The sequence below is a fragment of the Botrytis deweyae genome, assembly GCF_014898535.1.
Source record: "Botrytis deweyae strain B1 chromosome Unknown BDEW_050, whole genome shotgun sequence".
NCBI classification, from domain to species: domain Eukaryota; kingdom Fungi; phylum Ascomycota; class Leotiomycetes; order Helotiales; family Sclerotiniaceae; genus Botrytis; species Botrytis deweyae.
Window position 1 is genome coordinate 22145 of NW_024066257.1, and position 21667 is coordinate 43811.

A 21667-nucleotide genomic window follows, 5' to 3' on the forward strand; every position below is an offset into this window, starting at 1 on the left:
CTGTGTGTTTAAATTCCCAAGCGAAGATGTGTGATGGTGAATAGTGTGCAAAGATTGTTATCGCAGTATTGAATATGAAGGAAAATCCCAAAAAACAAAAGTCCTCTCCAAACTAGCGGTCACGGCGAGCCTTTTTATATAGTGAATAGTATGAGAGAAAATACCTAGTCAAGGGTACTCTGATAGATGCAAGATGAGATCGATCGAGTTTTCTCTTGTGTTCTCGGATTGGCCTTTTTCCTCTGAGTGTAGCGTTCAAAGGATGAATTGAGTGGATGAAATTGTAGCCAGCAAAGTAGATGGTTTGTTTGAGAAGTATATATGAGATATTTTTGTGAAGGGGAAAAGTATAAGTTGATTCGGATGAATGATGTTGAACGTATAATGAGGCTGCTGTGGGTATGAAGTGGGTTTCCAAGCGAGAAAGCTGAGAGTGTGTTTGATGATATTTGAGAGTGACCTATGGCATTGGTGATAAGTACTTTTAAGGCGGTTTCTATTTCAGATAGTCGTATGGATTCGATAAAGTTTGCTGAGTTTGCTTGCTTCGTTGGTTTGATTGCTATCCTGTTTTAGTTTCTTGGAAATGATGTCCTGGAGAAAGATGTACCGATAAGTATTGCAACCATGGGAATTGCAACAAGCAAGTCGGAAGTACACTTGAAATGTAGCAGAGCGAAAGGATAATTGCATGTGCTGGTAACGGCTCGGTATATCGTTATGGACGGAGAAGATTTTTAGCCAGTTTGCTAATCTGCTAATCTGCTAGTCTCCTAGTTTTGTGGCCGTCGACAGAAGAAGGGACCAGCAAAGAGCTGTAACCAAAGCAGACAAGGGGGGTCAGTCTTGAGCTAGTAAAACGTCAAAAGAAGGAAGTCGAAGTTGACTAGGTAGTTATCGGCCAAGAAACCATGTCCGCCTGTCTGTCTGTCTGAAGAAGCAATGCTCCGTATATGAGTTACTGGTAGATGATGCCCACTTAGCTAGCTAGCAAGCCATCAGCATTGAAGTTTTTTCGGTCCCGGCCCATCTACATCTGTCTGTTGTATATGATCTGTACCGTGGACTGGAAAGAAAAGGTTAAGGGATCCTTGAAGAAGGGCAGGGTGTGCAAAGTAACGTGCAAATCGCAAATTGCAAAGATACAAGTGTGGGTTTAAACCTTAAATACACGATGGGATTACCTGAAAGGTCATAGTATATGGGTCCATAGGTTCGAGAACATGTGCTTAGTGGGGGGGGGGGGGGGTTAGGAGAATCTACCGTTGGGCTGAAAGGTATGCGAGAGGGACCATATTGAACCAGGGGAAAGGTTCACGATGAAGAATACTGGGGAATTTCGAATTTATGGTAAATGTGGGTTGATTCTGTATAATATGGTGGTATATCTACAGCTGACCCAAATGCACTTTCCTTCCTATTAGCTTTCCTATGAGGGATCACATCGAAATTCTTAAACAGGTCGCACCCGTCTATGATATACTGTGTTAATGTGACATTTTTAACAAGAAAAAGTGTAATCAGACAGATGCATCACGATACAATGGTACAATGATGAATCGGGCGTGGTATACCATACAGAGTAGTTAAGTTTGTATATTTCATCTGACGCCTCATTGAAAATAAACATTCGGAAGAGGTTCGACATCTAACCGGGAAATTCTTTTGGGAGGCCCGAGGTACGAATTCAAGATATTTGCCTTTTCGCGGAAGACGGAACGTGTTTGATGAGTCTCCATCAAGCAGTGTAGAAGAATGCCAATGTTTGTTATATCATGCTTAGACATCGAGAGGTGGACATGGAGAGAGTTGAGGTAGCTGGGCACATAAGATTGAATGGCTGTGTAGTCAGTCGTCTTAGGTTAAAAAAAGCGAGCGAGATACAATGATAAACGACGGGGACATAGCCAACCTATCAATAGTTCGTCGAGCTGAAAGATGGGATTTAGATGAAAGTAGGAAATGGTCAAAGAGTCATTAATTACCATCTCCAGCTTCCTATCCTCCTTCCTTCATTCCAAGATTATCCTCAAATTCTTGATTGTGCTAATATCAGGGTATATCGTCGTGTTCTGACTAGAGGTATACGAGTACCGGTATGGTGTAAGTTCTTGTAAAGTGGGGTCCGGATCTTCTCTGACTTGATTTACGGAAGCTTGCCGCCGTCTTATTAACTATAAATTTGATTATGCGTCTTTTTTGAGGTCGGTTTTGAGTGACCGCGGAGGGAAAGGAGGGATCCGAGGTTTGAGTACGCGGTTTGTCAGAGAGTAAAGGACTGTTGTCACGATATCCGATCTGACTGCCATGCAGACATGATCATTTGTTGGTTTTGTGAGATAATCCGTCATCATAACCATACAAGTACATGAGAACTGGGGTCTAAATAGTAGGGTATGCTGGAACCAAATATCATCAAGTCTGGTAAACATGTAGGTCGTTGAAAGCGGTTATGATAACACTTAGCTTACCTTGCTGCTTACCTGAATATTCTTACATTACTCCAACCACGATGATCAATTTGAAGTTTTTGACAAAAGAAAACTTAAGGTCACAACAAGCTATGTGTTGCACAAAGCTAGACCGGATAATCGCTATGGAAGGACCATGATTCGATCAGGGATGAGAATGGATAAAAAAATATCCCGGAGAGACTTTCCTCGTGGCATTTGTTAGGGATGTCGATTAAAATAACAAGGATTTTTGGGTGGAGGTAAGGATTATCAGAATCTGCATGGTGAAGGAGTAGATAATTGGTAACCGAGGCCCGTTGAGGATATTTGTAGATGCTAGACACTATATGAGTAATTGTCAATGAAGTGGGACGCTAGTGTAACAGCGAAGGAAGGCAACAAAGTGCCAAAAGGAAGATGATCTAGTTCGGCTTCCTTGGAATGGAGTCGTCTAACTCGATTCCATTCAATGCCTGGGAAAACGTAAAGGCGAATGGGGAAGTGGTAAACGAATGATCCTCGAAGATAGTGTGTGTGATACAAATTGTAACACGGCAGATGAGATTTCTTGCTATTCAGGTAGGTGGACTAGGTAGATTGGGTGGTAAGAAGTGAGATCAGGTTGACATTGATTAACAATGACATGTCTAAGCCATCGAGCATCTTGTCCTGGCCAATTTCCTTAAAAAGAAGGGGCAGGAGGAGATCGGTAGGGATGTTTTCAGGAATGTGACCATGCTAGTTGCCATGATGGACCGACCCGTTGTGTAGTCATCACGGATCATTGATCGTATGTAAGTGTGAACGGCTTCAGAGCGGAACGGCAGGGCTGTAACGGTATTTTTTTGTCTTTCAGCCATCGTCTTCTTTTGACACAAACCAAGATTGGCAAACAGTCGTAATCATTTAAGAAGCATTCATTTGGTGAAAGTATATTTAACGAAGGTGTCATTAGCGGACAATTTAGATAGTCAAACGTACGATCTCCAATCATTCGGAGGTTTTGATAAACTCCATCTCCAGGAAATCACGGGAACAAATGTGTCCCCATTATTTTCATAATTAAAAAGCGACGCATGGGGAGTACCCAGTAGGTGCAGTAGAAAGGTCCCAGCACTGAGGAGTCGGTAAAGAAGAATTGTCACCCACATAAGACAGGTGCAGCTTGCTTTGACGATCATTGCATCTGCAGCAGACTGGAAAATGTTTCGGTCAAAGAGTGGTGTCGCAGTGTTTGAGTTTGATTGAAAATACATACGTACAGATATAGAAATTGGAGAGATGCGTTGAGGTCATGAAGAGAGCAGAGGTCATTCGCATCTAGCAAGCATATATTTATATTGGTAGGCACGAGTAAATAGACGAGTTAGACTGGCGACTAGGTTTGGATAAAGACACTTGAAATTACACGACATCGATTCCCATTAGTTACCATTGTATTCTAACTAATCAGATCACACACAACTCATGTTATGCTATTCATGTATTGGATGAAGTACGTTATTCAATAAAAACTGACTGACTTCATTCCGCAGATCGCTGTAGCAAAATCCTAAGCAACGAAAGCGTCTCGAGGATTATGCTGCTTCATGCTGTCATACTTCGAGACAGTGAATGCGGAGACTCAAGGTGAGATTTTAGAAACGAGGATATGAAAGGGGCAACGGAGGGTTACTTTGAAGCTTATTATGACTGCCACCTAGAAGCTTGATGATGTCTACACGGACTCGCACGACTCGCTCTCGTAGTGAGACCTGAGTATAGACACGCGTGTGGAATAGGTGATGTGATGTGATGTGATGATATTCGTTTCCCCTACCTAGTCATTCGAGCAGGAGGTGATTCCTCTGAGCTGATTCCATCTTATCATCTAAGCCATTTCTAATGAAGAAGGACATGAGATAGATTAAGTCTAACTTAGTCGAAACTCGCAAAATTGTCAAATCAACTTTCTTCTTGCCTTTTTACATTCCATTCCACTCTTTACGCCCTCTGTTCCTATGCAGCATTTTCCCCAAAGGATCATTTTCATCACATTCTTTTAAATTTAATTGGGTATCAACCACGCCACCATAATATATCTATCATACACCACGATTGTTGAACCCCCAGCATGTTCCGCTAGGCAATGCATACCCATTCTCAAAGAAGCAACTATTTTCTTACCAAGCACACAAATAAATAAATGCCCGATGCACATCACTTCTTTGGGAAACCGTTGATTTGGCGGTGCTTGTATCAAAGATCCATGTCTTGTACCAAGCCAGGCTATTATCCACACCCACCATTCAATTCGTGCGCATGCATACGATGTATATCAAAATCCAAGATTCAAAATTCACAATTTATCACCAAAACCCTCATCCTCCCAAGATATCAATCGCCAAGTCGGACAGATTTTAGGTAAAACTAGGGTAATGGTCTGAAATCGACTGCCAGAGGGACGATGAACGAGATTCCTCTTCAAATTCACGTTCACACTCAGAGACTCACATCATGTCTCATCTACCAGTAATGTATGTGATGAAGAGATAGATCAATTAATCACCAGATCGGTGTGTTAGGTATACATTCATCCTCCCTCTATTACTAATGATTACAACTCATACATACATACATATACATATGTAGCTACGTAGATTCTTATACATATACGTATACATACACATACATATACATACATCCATACACACATCCATACACACATGCATAGGTAGGTACATACATATATCTTCCTCTTCCGAAATCCCAATGATAACCTACTCTCCTCTCTGTACATCCATCTAGTCTATGATACAATGATAGTTCGTTCGAGTAAACAAATCAATCTGATACCTTCCCGCAAGTAGAATGTCACTGCTTCACTATCTTCACCGCTCTCTACATGTCAAGCTTTGCGGCACTTCACATCATAAGATTCAGGGCCATTGTCTCACAATTTTAAATTTCCGAAAGGAATACCTATTATGACCACATAACTTCAACATCATCCACTTTTTGGAGGATCTATGTACTTCACTTCCGTTGGGTATACTTGATTTGCTACTTTCGGGTTCCTGAGTAATGAAGCACGCTGCTAACGATTCAGACTTCACCACTTTAATTTCCAGATAGGTCTTTTCTCTGTGGCCATGCCCCTCAACCCCTCCCTTGTATCAAGTTGTACGAAGATGCTGTATGGGTATTTTACGAGTTAGTAGCCAGTCACAAAGGAAAAATGAAGTAGATACCGAGATGCCATTCATTTTCTTGATTCCTGAACCTTTCCACTTTCATCACTCATGTCGGCACACTCCCGTCCCATCAAATCTTTTCATTGGCTTGCTGTTGCTGTTGCTGTTGCTGTTGCTATCCCGTCATTGTGATTTCCCCACCCCATCCACCCTTCATCTCGCACTCAGATCCATCCGTATCCAACTCATCGAATTCCCCGCGACGTCTTGTTTCACCAACCCTTTGAGCATTAGTTGTACCACCCTCTCTAATATCTATCTATCAATCTATCAATCTATCAATCAATCTAACAACCGTCGACCGATCCGCCGTCGGAACCTTCGATTACACACGAAACCACGTTGGAAAAATGTTCTAGAAAACAACATGTTGTACGAGACGGTCTCCAGCATTTCGTCTAACTAGTATGCATGATCTCAAAATTTTGACATCCGGCTTCTAGACCTAGAAATCTAGAGAATCCTTCTAATCCGTCAACAAAAACGTGGGGGTCATGTGAAATCGAAATGGGGAATTCGGAACCTCTCCTTGGAACCATAACAGTCACCAAAATCACAACACTTTTATTGTTATCCTCACACTGGAACCATCATATCATCACCTATCCAGCTGACTTCTATTTCAATCCACCAACTGCGCCAACTACTGACAGATTCATCTGATAATCAATGCATAAAAAGCACCGCATAACCAATGCGGGCAACAAAACCCATCCAAAAGCTCATCCAGAACGCCACCAACGCATGTCATGCAAATACATATGTACCAACAGAATCACGAAAAAACCAGACATGCCGTCCCGAGATCTTGGTTTTCGGCATCTGCTTCGTGTGCACGCTCGACCAGTTCAAGATTTACTTCCCTACCTACCTACCTACCTTACTTAATTCACATGTCCTCTGATCCAAAAGACGAAGAGGATATTCCGAAACCGTATCTCACGGCAGGGAGAACATGTATTGCAAAGAGTATTCAGCCACCAACACATGAGTTTTACATACCTAGGTAGGTAGGTAGGTAGGTAGTTATGAATATTCTTGCCTATAGCGCTTAAGCAAGAAACACAAAAGTATCAAAAGTGACTTTGCACGTCAAGGTAGGTACGGAATACGAGAAGGGAAGGAAGGGCGTCGGTATACAAATGTCAATTTCAATTTCAATTCAAAAATTGTAATTAACGGATACCTACCTACTGTACCTACTGTACCTACCAACCTCGGTAGTATTCGTATATGTGTGAAAATTCGCAACCCTCAAATCTTCCCCTTCATCCGTCTCATCTCAAAGCCGACCCGCTCTTCGACATCCGGCCCGCACTTCATCATCCCTCTCCTTCCCATCTCCATCGGCGCGCCCACACAATTTCCATCCCCAACGGCTCGTATGCTATGCGCCATATCATATCCTTTGTATCGTATCCCATAGCATCAAACGGTACATAAGCATGCACCAACACAAACAAACATACTAAACACACCCCTCCCATCCCCATCCCCATCCGCCAAGCACTCATCACCCAACCCATCTCCTCCCATCACATCGCATCGCATCGCATCGCATCCTCTTCCCCGAGCGAGCGAGCGATCCCGATCCGTCGCCAACACGGACAAATGTCATCATGTCATCATGCAATCATGCAAAGCTTATCTGTCCCTCATCGTGCCATTCCAACGTCCGGCTTGTAACCTCTATCCCTTCCCCTCCCGTTCGAGTGGCACTCCAGCGGCCACTCGTTCGCTGCCTCAATCGATGCACGATGACTTATCACGCCACTCTTTATGCGCCGGAGTCACTGACGCCCGGGTGTGTTCCAGATGCTGAGTGAGGGTGGTATCCTTAGGTAAGCGTGTGGTGATGGAACGGTTGTATCTTCATTTCTTGTGCACAGGCTGGGCACTGGACAGGAACTGTGTAGCGGAAATGGATTGCAGAACTGGCAATGGAAGGTCTAGAACATATCGAATAGTATGACGAGAAACCCCTAATAGCTGATCATGAATTCTTGATATCGTATGTATCACTTCCAACCCAGATATTTCAACCTTCCTCATCCAACCAACCTCTCCTCTCGTGTTGGTAGTCGCCGTCTAAATCCCATTCCCTATATCCAATCTCAAGCTCATGCCTCACATTCCACATTCCAACATTTGGAAACGATCAGGTTTCATTAACTCACACAGTACAACCAAGAACACTACACAACTGAAGATTTACCCAAAGAGGGAATCCTACACTGCCATTATGGACACAAGAGAATAAGTACTCTGCACCACGACTCGAACTTGTGTCTACCTAATCATCTAGACAATATCAAATGGTAATGTAACCCCACGAAACTCCTTCTTTCCCATCTATTGCCTACTACGCCACAATGCCATACCCAAAAAATGACCAGTAAAAACGACTCATCACATCTCTCACATTCCATACAACCGGAGGTAATACCGACCCCGCGATGCCGTCATCACCCAGTCAGATTTCAATAGTCAAATTGCGAACTTTTGTCAAGTAATGTCACGTACAGATACAATTCTAGTATTTGATTTCTACTCGCTGTTCTACGCTGTGAGGCTGTCATAATACACAAGTGTATCATACTAACAATAATACACTAACATACGCCATGTCTTTCCACATTATATTCTATTCGTTACCATCTTCCACCAACCGATCAGACGGGTTCGCTGTGGCTTTTCACATCTGAATCATCTCCAGATGGTGCTGCAACTAAAGCCGAACCGGCAGTTGCTTCATTGGTTGCTTCTGCGACTTCTTCTTTCAAATCATTTTTCTCTCCATGCTCATCTCTATTCGCATCATCAGCTTGATTTTGACTACTTAACGCCTCTGCAATAGTAGTATCGCCCTCCGCGTTCTCTAGTTCTTTCTTGTGGAAAGTATGTGATTCCGCCAGATTGACCGCGAGGAAACTCTTGGGAAGTTTGACTCTGTTTGTTCTGATTAGTATTTGTTCTTTTAAAAAATCCCACTACAGATAAGATGGATTGAAATAGGTCAGAACGTACTGATGGAACTTCGCCCTCAATGTGTCAATAACATATTTCCAATCGGCATGAGCTGTCAAACTTCTTCTCGGAGCACAACTAATACTATGCTTGCTGTCCAGCTGCACATCCAATGGATCAAACGTGTGAGCACCTGGACTGATTGTGATACGTATGCTATACGCATATTTAGCAACATCTTGTGCATCGACGGGAGTCTTGTTCTCAGATTCGTAAAGCTCAAAGCATATTTGTGAGAGGTAGTCAAGCTCGGGAATGGCACTTCGTTTAATCTTCGTTTCAATACCTCCTTCAAGAATACAGTTAAGAAGCGTATAAATATGAGACTCTTTAGTAAAATATACGAATGCTTTGGCGTCATCCGAGGCTTGCATTTCTTCGAGATCCTGGACAATTTCCTATATTCTTGTTAGACCAATGATCTTTGAAGATTGTATATACTCTTACCTTTAGCAAGGGAAGCGATGTCAAAAGGCCAATCTCAAGTTTCTCGCTATCCGCGATACCATATTCTTGTGGACAGATGAAATCGAACAAGACTTTAGATAGTTTATACAATTCTCGCAATTTCTCCAAGCGAACATCGGTTTTAGCTTTCGTTTGGCTACTGCCAGTGAAAAGTCGGAAATACTGGGGATATTAGCCAAGTTAAAGTTCTCTTCACGCAACCACTTACTGATTCTTCTTCACTATTCTTTCCGTTCAATACCGACTTTCTTCTAAACATGCGTCGGTGCAGTGTTCTGCTGCTTTCAGCCTTCTCCGCTGGTACAGTCTCATCCTTAGCATTTTCTGAGTTTTTGGATCGATCTTTTTCCCAAGCAAGCTCTATTTCTTCTTCCTCGAGAATGCTCTTGCTCGGAGTGAAGACCCATTCGAGAAATTGCCGATTGTGAAGGGCGTCAAACTTCATGGTATCGTATAGCTCAGAGATTTTGCTTGGATCTACTTTCTCAGGATCGGAAAATTCATTGAAAAGCTTCTCCCATCGTTCCTTGAATAGCTCGGCATCTTCACCACAGCACCAACGAGCTTGAATACTGCTCGTAGCGTTTGCTTGTGACAAAGCCGAACCTGCTCCTTTGCTATCCTTATCTCCAGGATTTACAATTGCGTTGAGTGATGTAGTGGCGCCTCCATAAAGTTTACTGAAATTATTACGCATAACTCTCCTATGGAATTTCATCAAGTGAACAACGTATTTCTGCACGATCGATGGTTCTGGCATATCAGCTGGCCAGGCAAACTCGGGAGGTGCTTCCATTCCTTGTCTCAACAGAGTCTTGAGCTTCTTCTTGACTTTATCCATCTCGTCTTTAGCTGCGTTGGAGTCATCGAGTAAATCTTTGCGAACAGTAATGAAATCAGATGCCAAATCCTTTTGATTTGTGAAAGCAGATGCCCATATTTGAGCACTGGCCGTGACACGTCTCTCGGAGCTACTGAATACATGAACTTCATCGAGAATGTCCTTGTTCATCAATTGAAGGTCGTTTCGCATTGTTTCACCAAGCTCTTGTGCTTGATATCTAGCCGAGTGAGTGGGCTCACCACCCCATTTGACAATGAGCTGGAGTTTGTCCAATACAAGGCTCTCCTCCGCTGCGGTTATACGAGATAAAGTAACGCCAGATAACGAGTCATTTCGAGTGGGCGATCTTCTTTCAAGATTCGCAGCAGTCTTTGCTTTATCAGAGTGTTCAAGACTTGGATCAATTGCAGCAAGGTCTTCTGGCGCAGGAGGTGGTATCTCAGAATTTGGGGATTCCTCAGGCTTTCTTTTTCGAAACATGGGCTTAATTTGTACTTTTGTGCCTGTCCATCCACCTTTCTTCGCTAGAACATTCCTTAATGATTTCAGCTTTTCTTTATCCTCGATACCCTCATACGCTGCAGCATCAACCGCAAGCATAACGCTATCCAACGCAGCTTCGCCTATCAGTAGGACTTCTTCTTGATGACCTTTAAGAAGATCGATAAAAGGTTTGGTGTGAAACGTATATTTGTATTTCTGCTTGGGTGTGCGATCAGCATGTCGAATTACAGATACCATACCTTTGAGCTTCCACGTATGTTTGGGTGCCGGCGGTGGTAGTGTCTGTTGATCTTGTCCAGGAGTAGGCGTGGGTGTAGGCGGGATTGTAGACGTAGCAGATGGCACTTCGCTGGGACCAGACACCGCAGGCGGTGGCAACAATTCTGCGGAAGGTATGACGGAGGTGTCCTGTTCCGCAGCCAGTGGAGGTGAGGTCTTCGGAGTTGGGGCAGCTGAGCTACCAGGCTGAGGAGAACCTGAAGTGGAAAGTCTATGTGATCCATGATTAGGAAGATGTCCGTGAAGCATGTTTGACATGCTAGGTGATTTGGAAAGGATGTTTTGTAAGGCTGACCGATGATTATCTTTGAGCACTGGCTCTTTTCTTATAGCAGTGGGGCTCATTGTTCCGTCGGTAGGGGAGGTCACACCACTAACGGGTTGTGATTGCCCAATATACTTTTGCTTTTCGCGAACGAACATATCTTTCAATATACGTGCACATTGCTCATAATACTCCTCGTTGTCTTTTACAAAACTCCATCCATTAACATCAATGACGTAGCTTTTCCCTTGCGCACGTAAAAGGTCGAACCCGCATACTCTCTGACCGAAACTGTTAGCAATTCGAGTGGCCATAGCGGATTCTTCTTTTGTCAGAGCTGTGATGTAACGGATTTCCTTGCCATGAGTATTACGTCTGACCAGGCCATCAACAACGGGGGATTTGCGAGTTTCGGCGTGGCAAAAGGTTGGCCCAACAGTATATGCTTTCACATCTTCGGCATTATCGACACGCATGAACTTCTCATATAGATAACTGCTTCCTGGTTCGGAAATGGCTCGAGGAATTGTGAGATCTTCTACATGTTCAGAACTCTTGTTGCCAATCTTCCGGAAGAGCTTTCGACCTCCTCCGCCTTGACTTTGGGGATAGTATATGCAGACATTGTGATCTTCACCACTGACTGGTTTCTCCACAAATGGCTTAGACAATAGTACACCATCAACACTCAAAGTGTCTCCGTTGTCGATAAGTTCAACCGTCTTGGGAGCCACCATCTGACCACCAGTTCCATCTTCGGGTCCTTCTAGGACAAGACCAGTGGTGTCCTTCAGATGCTTTGCCATCTCCGGTGTGAAGACAGCTGGACCTCCATCACGATTCACTTCTATACGCTTGGGTGTGGGCACATTTATTTTGTCGAGGATTCGTAAACAGATCCTGCGATCCCATAATATTTTCTGCATAGGAACATCATTGACACAGAATGGTTTTCGTGCGTGCACATACGCAATGGCTTTGTCGAGTGGAAATCCGTCTGAGTAAAAGGAAATCAAGAAATCACAGATTGGCCAATTCTCGACTTCCTCATCCAAAATAACTTTATCCCCAAATATGACAACCTCAAATTCGCCTTTTGAAATCAAGCGATTGAGGATATTTCGACTGGGTTTGCTTCGTGCTTTTATGTCAAGGGCACATACTCCTATAACGCCCCAAGGTGCTGGCCTATTCTCATCTTCTTTTTTCAGATGTAGGCCTCTCTCACTGCTAGGGCTGTGGCTGCTGGCGCCGGTGCTACCACTGAAACGTCTCTTTGCTCGACTCCTGGATCTTTGTGGGGGTTGAGGTCGTGGTTGGGCCTCGCCCCTGGCAACAGAATTTCGTTTTGCTAGCTCTGCAGCTTGAGCTGGTGGTTCTCTCGCTGTAAGTTGGTGCCCATTCGGTGCGTTTGGTCCACCAGAAGTAGTGGTAACAGATATGTTCGAAGTTTCTGGTGGAGATACTCCCAGTCCTTTCACTGACGAGACTGATGCTGAGACTGATGCCGTAGTTGTTCTTGTACTTCCTCCGTTCTCAGAACCAGTTGCAGATGCCGCAGAACTTATTACACCACCTGCTCTGGCTGATGCTAAAGAGTACATTGAGGATACTGACATTCGTTTTCCATCCATCTCTGTAATTGATGCTCGGGGTCGAAGAGTAGGCTCAGGAGTTGGTACCGGCACACTCTTGTTATCGTCTGCCATTGTTAAATTTGTTTTGGGGGTCTGGTCTTCCGCCATTGGTAAATTCGTCTTTAGGGGCTCAGACTCCTCGACAGCAAAATCTTGACGACTAGTGCCTGTCCCTTCTAAGTTTAAGCTTTCTTCCAAAACTGCCAATGCAGCCGGCGATCTTTGGCTGTATGTAGAAGAAGTTCTAGACTTTGATAATGTTCTTGTAGGAGGTGGTGGCATAGAAATACTTGCTCGTTCGGAATTGAGTTCTGCGTGTATCAATGGTTCTGCGTGCCTCCCTTTCCTGCTCAATGACGCAAGAATGCCACTGCCGGACGATAAGCTGAGCGAAGTCCTTCTCACTTTAGGTTTGGGACTCAGGTCCTTTGTTGATTGTACTTCTTGGCTTGAAGAATTGGATTTGTTGAATGTTGAAAATCCGACCGCCTGTTTATCGGAACTAGGATCATTAGTTTCCATCACTGCGCTCTCACCTTCTTGTGCCATGATTGCGGGAAATTGTTATCAGCAGGTCCACGGGTATCTGAGGTGTGCATGTACTGGGTTAGATGTGTAGTTTGAAAACTACTGTCAAACTCTTGAAGGGAAGGACGGGAATTGGAAAATGAAACCAGGACTTGGACATGAGAAAGCAAACAAATCATGGGCTATACTACTGTGGATCTACCAATATTGAATGCTGGCAGTTTAAGTGAATGAATGGTAGGGAGAGAAAGATATATTTTCATTTTTCCAGGTTACACAATCTTATCGTGGCAGATGACGATTAATGCAGCAAGCAAGAGGAAAAAGGAAATTCAAAGAACAAGACGACGAATGAGAAGGTATCGATTAGATAGCATTGACGAAGATGTATGTGTGAGAGGTAGCATTGACAAAGATGTGTGAGACGGGAGTTATTAGATCTCTAGGTGTCAGGAGAGGATAACATTCACTCATATCCATGGATATTGGGGAACTGATGTATGGATGATATGGATGATATGGATGTCATGTTATGTTGTGTTGTGAGTGAAGGAGGGAGTGAATACAGATATAGAAAGGTACCGAGTAGGTAAGATCTTACCTACCGTGGACCTATGGAGCTGGAGTAGTAAGCCAGTGGCTGACAGTAACAATAATTAAAAATACTAGGTAATTATCGCTGTCTTACCTCTCTCTCCAGCTACGATAAGGCTGTTCCAAGGTTTCCAGTGATAGCTGGGGCCCGGCTCTTCCCCACGCCTCACTCATGTCTGTGAGCCTCCAGCTAGTACAGATAGGTACAGGGATTAATTGATTACATGGTATCGTATCGTAGAAGAAAAAAAAAAGTTCACCATCCATACTACGACAGAAATATTGATTTTTTTGCATCATATTGGTTCCCGTCAAGAACACCGGCGCAAACAACAAGCAAGCGCATTTGATATAGGAAATAGTGTTTGAACTTGTTAAGATGCCTTCATCGCTTGCTACTAATGTTCAAGATGGTCCAATTGTAAAAAGACAAAAATTGGACGTTACCGATGCGCCCAAGAAAACTTTGAGAGAATCGAGAATCTTTACTCCATTTCGTGTTGGTCCTCCCCTCTCTCCCATTTGACCATATTGCTGACTTCCATAATAAGACAATTGGTCTAGTATCTTCAACTGCCGTTCCCTTCACTTCGATTCCACTCGGCAAAACCACATTTCAAATCACAACCTCCGTAGGAAGATGTTTACAAACGTACGACCTCAAAAGAGGACTCAACCTAGTCTTCCTCACCAGGCCACAGACACCAGCAGATATAACCGCTACAATAGCATGGAAAGATAAAGTCTTCGCCGCATGGGGAGGTCAGGACGAAGATGGTAACCAGGGTCTCTGCGTATTCAAGAGAGGAAAGAGGATTGAGGAAATACCACTCCCAGCAGATCTAAAGGAGCCAATCAAGCAGATTTTGGTCTTTGGCACCTGGATAGTAGGATGCTGTTCAACCAGGATAGAAGTCTGGAAAACCTCGACATACGAACACTATACGACTTTGCACACTACCGCGGCGCAGAAAGGTGGAAACGAGATTACTGGAGGAATCTGTAATATGCCAACATATCTGAATAAAATATTCGCTGGAAGGAAAGATGGTGGAGTTGAGATATGGAATGTCAGCTCCGGGAAACTGATCTACACCCTGTTACCACCAGGTCCAAACTGTGGAGCTGTAACCGCTCTACAACCCACACCAGCATTATCTCTTCTAGCGATCGCATACTCCGAAGGTCCTCTGATAATTCATAATGTGCGAACAGATAAGACAGTCATCCATCTCAATGGCGGATCTGAGTCCACTATCACTTCAATATCTTTCCGGACAGATGATCTTGGAGCTGGGGAGGATGGTAAAAAGCCCGGTGTAATGGCTACTGCAGGACCCGACAATGGCGATGTGACATTCTGGGATCTTAATGGGGGTGGTAGAGTTATGGGTGTTCTTCGAGGTGCCCATAATCCACCTTCTGAATCTGGCGCGACAGTTAGTGGAGGATTGAGCAAGGCCGAATTCCTCTCTGGGCAGCCTGTCCTAGTCACCAGCGGCTTGGATAACTCTTTGAAATCTTGGATCTTCGATGAATCGCCCTACTCTCCAATACCACGAATTTTGCACTCGCGCAGTGGGCACGCTGCGCCAGTCACGCACCTTCAATTTTTACCTACTGATGCGGATGGTGCGGACGCAGGTGGAAAATGGCTGCTAAGTGCTGGTAAAGATCGAAGCTTGTGGGGATGGAGTCTTCGAAAGGATGGACAAAGTACGGAATTGAGCCAAGGAAATATACGAAAGAAGGCGAAGAAAATGGGTATACTAGCCCAATCTACATTGGCAAATGAGCCTAGCACGACCCTTGAGGATCTTAAAGCACCGGAAATTGTATGTCTGGCATCGTCATTAAATCGAGACGGTGGAATGGGTGCACATCCTGGAACTGGGGCGATTTGGCAAAAGGGCCATCTGCAAAAGAAGGGTACAGATGCGACAGCAAGTGGGGTCACGGGATGGGAAAGCGTGGTCACTGGTCACAAAGATGACAAATTCGCCCGAACATGGTTTTGGGGAAGGAAGAAGGCGGGACGATGGGCATTTGAGACTGGTGATGGTGGAAATGTCCGAAGCGTTGCTATCAGTCCATGTGGCACCTTTGCAGTTGTTGGATCAGAAACTGGTGGACTCGATATGTTTAACCTTCAGTCTGGTCTTCACCGACAACGATACCCCTCAAAACTTACACCCGCACAAGCAAGAAAATTAAAAATTCAGCAATTACAGGCTGCCGAGACTGGCAAGGAGATATCTTCCGAGACGGTAAAGAACTTTCAACCTGGACTTGGTAAACACAGAAAAGCGGTAACGGGCGTGGTTGTTGATTCACTGAACCGCAATATCATCAGTTGCTCTCTCGATGGCAAGATTAAATTCTGGGAATTTGGAACTGGTAACCTTGTCGATGAAATTGATTGGTTCCCAATGGTATCTATCACAGGAATGAGATACCATGCGCCGAACGATCTCATTGCTGTCTCGTGTGATGATTTGTCTATTCGAATTGTTGACATCGAGACCAAAAAGACCATCAGAGAATTATGGGGGTGCCAAGGGGGTATCAATGATATGTGCTTTTCTAATGATGGACGATGGGTCATTGCAGCCTCGAAAGACTGCGTGGTTCGAGTTTGGGATCTTCCGACTGGCCATCTAATTGATGCAATGCGAATGGAAACTCAATGCACTGCGCTCGCCTTTTCTGGAACAGGAGAATTCCTAGCCACGACATGCGCAGGACAAGTTGGAGTCAATCTCTGGAACAACAAAACTCTTTTCACACATGTTCCTACTCGACATATATCCGAGAAAGAAATTGCTTCTATCACGGCACCAACTGTTTCCGGTGAAGGTGGCCATAACGTCATTGATGGCGCATTCCAAGATGAGGATGAGAGTGCTGAGGATTCTGCACCTGCTTTGTCGCTGGATCAACTAAGCAAAGACATGATGACTCTCAGTGTGGTTCCAAAGAGTAGATGGCAGACTCTGATTCATCTAGATCTTATCAAAGCTCGTAACAAGCCCACAGAAGCACCAAAATTGCCAGAAAAGGCACCCTTCTTTCTTCCATCAATCGACTCCGCGGCAGGTCCATCAACTCAAGAAGAAAAATCGACAGATAGCGCCGCCGAAAGATCACGCATCATGAAACTCGACCGCATTGCTGCCGAACGCTCCTTTACAGTGACTCTCCGATCTGGCGGCGAGTCAGGTGATTGTAAGCTTCAAAATCCCCCTTTCCCTCCCTCATTTACCTATCATTATGCTAATATGTCACAGATACACCATTCATCGACCATCTCAAAACTCTCTCTCCATCCGCTGCTGATCTTGAAATCCGCTCCCTCTCACCTACTTCCAACGAATTGATCCACTTCATCCACGCACTTACTTCACGTCTTTCACAAAAGAGAGATTACGAATTAGTACAAGCATGGATGGCTGTATTCTTAAAATTACACAACGAGGAAGTAGCTAGTAGCGAGGAGCTGAGAAATGCAGTCATGGAATGGAAAACGCAACAGGAGAACGAAGGTGCGAGATTGGGAGACTTGGTAGGTTGGTGTGGAGGTGTGGTGGGATTTTTGAGAAGCCCTAGAACTTAGGATGTGCTGTTTGATTTTTTGTATAAGAGCGGTGGTAGATTTGCAGAGTTTAAGATCCTACGTACCTAGCTAATGTCATGGAAAGATGTATATCTGCACGTGTTTGCTTTCTGTTAAGAAGCTTTGGTTCTTGATTTTTTGGTACGAATTAAGAGTTTCACTCTCAAAACTCAAATAAGAAAAGTCCGGAATTTTTACAATCAAATGAGATAACAATATGCAATATCTCAACATCCGCATTGCGTGCTCACTAACAACGAGATCCACCCCCCAACCCAACACAGCATTCCCTCCCCCCCCCCCCCCCCCACTCTATCTCCAAGTATCCTCCACCGACCCCTTCGTCGCGCAACCCGCCGGCACCGTAAACACGCGATTCGGATCACTTTCCCACGTCGGCGTCCCCCCAGTCCCCACATTCACATACTTGTACTGCACCGCCTGACCCGGCGGCAACAAGACGGTTCCCGACCACACGGGATTCGCACTCGTGTAGTTGGCGGCCGAGAGGGCGACGGCGGCGGAAACATCCCAGTTTCCGAGGGCGTCGACCGAGCCGGCGATTTTGATGGTTTGGCCGTAGGTGGTTGTGCGGAGGGCGCTGAAGGTTATGGGGATTAGGGTGGGGGTGGAGGGGCAGGTTGTGCTTGCGGTGGTGGTAGATTTGGTGGATGTGCTGAGGGTGGTGGAGGTAGAGGTAGAGGTAGAGGTAGAAGATATTTTACTCGTGGTAGTTGGGGAGCCGCCGCTACCTCCACCGCTACCAGAACCAACAATGGCGATATCGGCACAGGTCAGATAGATCTGGCCCGTCTGGAAGGAATTCCACTTCAGAGAAATGAGCGTGTGATTCGACGCGTAGTTTGGGATCTTGATTTTCCTAGTCACGGTATATCCGCCCGCGATGGACGTATAGCAGGAGCCGAGCGCGGCGCCATCCACGCCTTGACATCGCGTGCCGCTGTTGAATCCCTTGCAGGTGAACCAGTCGTTGCGATAGCATGCTTGTCCGGGCGTGCAATCGGCGTTGTAGTCGCAGGTGGCGCCGGTCACATCGGTACAGGGGAGGAGACCCGCGTCGAAACAATCTTCCGCGGCTTGTTTTTCGGCGGCTGTGGGGATGTAGCCTGCAGTGATGAGTTTGTTCACGAGGGATTGGTCTTGACAGATGCGCCAGCTGAACATGCCGCCGTGGTCGCCGTTGTGGTCCACGCACCATTGGACGTCGACGGTTTGCCCGGCTGTGTAGGTGGTGACGGGTGTGTTACCCCAGTTTGTGGAGGGGTAATTGTAGTCGACGCTGACGCGAGCGTTGTAGCCGCAGGGACCGCTGCGTCCAACTGGTGCGGTGTTGAGATCGGGCCACGAGGTGACAGGCTCGAGAATGGTGCATTCGGGACATGTGTCGATGCCAACCTTCGATTGTTAATGTGGGAATGGAGATAGGGTGATGGAAGCTTACTGAATGGCCGATGCTGGTTCGACTAGAGGGGATGTTCATATATCCATGTCCATCTACTAAAGACGCCAAGTTGGCTGCTGCCAGCACATATAGAATGCTAATAGATCTTGACATTGTCATATAGGTCATATAGTATATCCTTCAATGTCTTTTCTATACAGGACACTTGGAAGGGAAGAAAGAAGATAAACTTGTTCTTTCAAAAGCCATAGGGTTTTTGGCTCTTCTTTATAGTTCCTAGTGAGATCGGCTCAATACAAGCTACGAATCTACACATATGCAAGACTTTCCAATTCATACTTAGAAAACAGCTACAGTAAGATCCGGAACCTAGGTTAAACTGATGATGTTCAAAAATCAGGAGAATTATATTACGCCAAGCCGGTAATATCTGAACTTTGCAGTATGTGAAAGGCATTATTGAAGTTTAATCATATGTAAGTGATTTACACGCCACTAGGAAATTCCAAGTAAAACTCTAGAGCTATGAATGTAGCTCCCACGATTAGCAGGATGAAAAGCATTAAAGTCTCTCCATTGTCATGAAGACGACGTGAAGCTACCAGACAGGAATGAAGACAACAAATCGTATATTCCCAAGTATCAAACACAGGACAGGCTCAGAGAAAATCTCTCAAGAAACTCTCAACCATTCCACCAGACCTCATCTATCCATTCCCAATATCTTCCTCCCAGACAGACAACAGGCCCAACCGCCAAGACGGCAGAACCTGCACCTACTAGTCCTCAACAGAGCCCAAGTCACACTCCCCTATCCATCTCGCTCCTCAATCACCATCACCATCCCCCCATCCCCAAGCACTCATCCCCAGCCAGCCGCGCAGGTAGCTAATCGGTCCTTCACCCATCCCGTCTCTCCATCCAAGAACACATATCGAAGAAAAACACCCCAGTACACCTACACATGATATCCCCCACCCCGCAAACAGACTAACATTCGGTCCTTCTCAGCCCTCGCACCCCGCATTTCCAGGGAGAGAATTGCCGCATCGGAGAAGATCACAAATAGAGCTCTATCTCCGGATTGCGCTTGAGTTGTGCGAGACCCAACGGATCAAGAGTGAGTCCGCTTCCTACGCTGAGTTTGAAGATACTGTGAGGATGACGGGAAGAATGCGGAGGTGTGGAGAACATGGGAATGTGAAGTCGATGGGTTTGGTATCGATGGTTGTTTGTGGGTGAGAGGGATGTACTGAGATGGGATGGGATGGGGAAATTGTTATTGGTGTGCAGGTTTAACGTGGGGTAGACAGCGATTGAAGATGTGGTTACTTAACACCTGCCTTTTAGGGCGTTGCTGCGAATATGCAGGTACTAAATTAGTTGGAGTGTGATTGACATGGTTGTAGTTGCGGGAATGGCCGTAGGAGAACGTAACAGAACTTCAAAGCAATCAAGTTCTGTAGTAAAGCACTCGAGATTCTGTATGTGGTAGGTTTTAGCGGTAGTGTAAGACAGATTTCACATTTGAACTTCACTTCACATATGCAATTTATAGGGATCATTTTAAGTAAACAAAGTTGTTTATTTTCGGAGAACTAATGTGCGAGATAGATCTAGAAGCAAATATGTATCATAACGATACCATCTGTATCTACTCTATTTATTATACACATTGTTCTCATAAGAACATTCCTCCCCGATTGACGCACAATGTACGCCATCCCTCAACGCAATACAAAAGAAACATGCTTCCCAATGTTCCGAATGGTATTAATTCCTCCACCAAATAGGCAGATAAAATAATCCTCCCCAATCGCAACTTATGGCATATCATTGTTGCTCTAGATGAAATAAGCAGCTGCAAAGGCAGCAGCGAGCAAGCCACCTGAAATGGTGTTGGCCTCCATGGCTCCACCGGTGTGAACAACAGTGCTGCTAGTGCTGCTAGCGGGTCCAGAGCTCGTAGCTGAAGTCTTGATGGTGGTGGAAGCAGCGGTGCTGGTGAGAGTTGTGGATGGAACAACGGAGGTGGAGTTGGCGTATGTGCCAGTCACGACGCTAGGGGAAACGGAAGGGTAACCGGAAGCAGAAGTGCTGGGGATTGGAGAGAGGATCTCCAAAGAGCTGGTTGTTTGAGTGCTGGTAAGAGTGTTGGTGACTGGAACCGAGGTGATGACGACTGGAACGAGGGTATCGGTAGGAGCAGATGAGGAGTAAGCAGTGGTGTCGTAGATAGAAGGAGCGTATGGAGAGGATTTAATGACGGTTGGAACGAGAGTCTCGACGGGAGCAGAGGAAGTGTAAGCAGTCGTCTCGGAAGCCGGAGCAGAGGATGGGAGGACGATGGGGACGAGTGTCTCGACAGGTCCAGTGGCTATAAAAGATATGCTGTCAGTATTTTGATCTTTAAGATTATAACATGAATAGAAAAAGGCCATACTACAAGTGGTTGACTCGGTAGCCCATGCAACACCACGAACAACTTGACCAGCGCCGCTGACAGGGAGAACAAGTGCGACAAAGAAAAGCGCGAACATGGTGACTTTCTGGATGATAGACATAATGATTACTTTTGAGAGATGTGTTAAGTAAGAAGGTTGTTTATTTGTAGTGGTTGATAAACGAAAGTGATGTTGTTAATTTGATTTTTCGTTTGCAGTTCTGAAGTTGTTTTTGGAAGAAAGAAGGAAGACAGATGGGGAACTCTTGAAAGCTTATAAACAAGAAGTTTGTGATGGTGCGGTACAATTTGGCGCTAGGCGAAAGGTGAATGATATTGAGATTATGGCTCATATA

The 21667-nt window shown here is 45.1% G+C and overlaps 4 protein-coding genes across 4 annotated transcripts; 1 reads left to right on the forward strand and 3 right to left on the reverse strand.

Annotated features, from left to right (window-relative positions):
- Nucleotides 1-8358: 8358 nt before the first annotated feature.
- EAE98_011567 (uncharacterized protein) lies at nucleotides 8359-13259 on the reverse strand (the record flags this gene model as incomplete). The annotated part of the gene is made up of 4 exons (XM_038959189.1): nucleotides 8359-8635; nucleotides 8714-9111; nucleotides 9161-9343; nucleotides 9390-13259. 4 exons carry the CDS (start codon nucleotides 13257-13259, stop codon nucleotides 8359-8361), a joined length of 4728 nt encoding a protein of 1575 aa, XP_038804401.1.
- A 781-nt stretch (nucleotides 13260-14040) lies between these two features.
- On the forward strand, nucleotides 14041-17713 carry EAE98_011568 (uncharacterized protein). Its single transcript, XM_038959190.1, has 3 exons — nucleotides 14041-14331; nucleotides 14384-17057; nucleotides 17120-17713. The coding sequence occupies exons 1-3, from the start codon at nucleotides 14212-14214 to the stop codon at nucleotides 17443-17445; spliced, it is 3120 nt and encodes a 1039-aa protein (XP_038804402.1). The 5' UTR covers nucleotides 14041-14211; the 3' UTR covers nucleotides 17446-17713.
- A 44-nt stretch (nucleotides 17714-17757) lies between these two features.
- EAE98_011569 (uncharacterized protein) lies at nucleotides 17758-19021 on the reverse strand (the record flags this gene model as incomplete). The annotated part of the gene is made up of 2 exons (XM_038959191.1): nucleotides 17758-18861; nucleotides 18908-19021. The coding sequence occupies 2 exons, from the start codon at nucleotides 19019-19021 to the stop codon at nucleotides 17758-17760; spliced, it is 1218 nt and encodes a 405-aa protein (XP_038804403.1).
- A 1416-nt stretch (nucleotides 19022-20437) lies between these two features.
- EAE98_011570 (uncharacterized protein) lies at nucleotides 20438-21552 on the reverse strand. Its single transcript, XM_038959192.1, has 2 exons — nucleotides 21312-21552; nucleotides 20438-21245 (listed from the first exon to the last, which is right to left on the reverse strand). The coding sequence occupies exons 1-2, from the start codon at nucleotides 21430-21432 to the stop codon at nucleotides 20713-20715; spliced, it is 654 nt and encodes a 217-aa protein (XP_038804404.1). The 5' UTR covers nucleotides 21433-21552; the 3' UTR covers nucleotides 20438-20712.
- Between the last annotated feature and the right edge of the window lie 115 nt (nucleotides 21553-21667).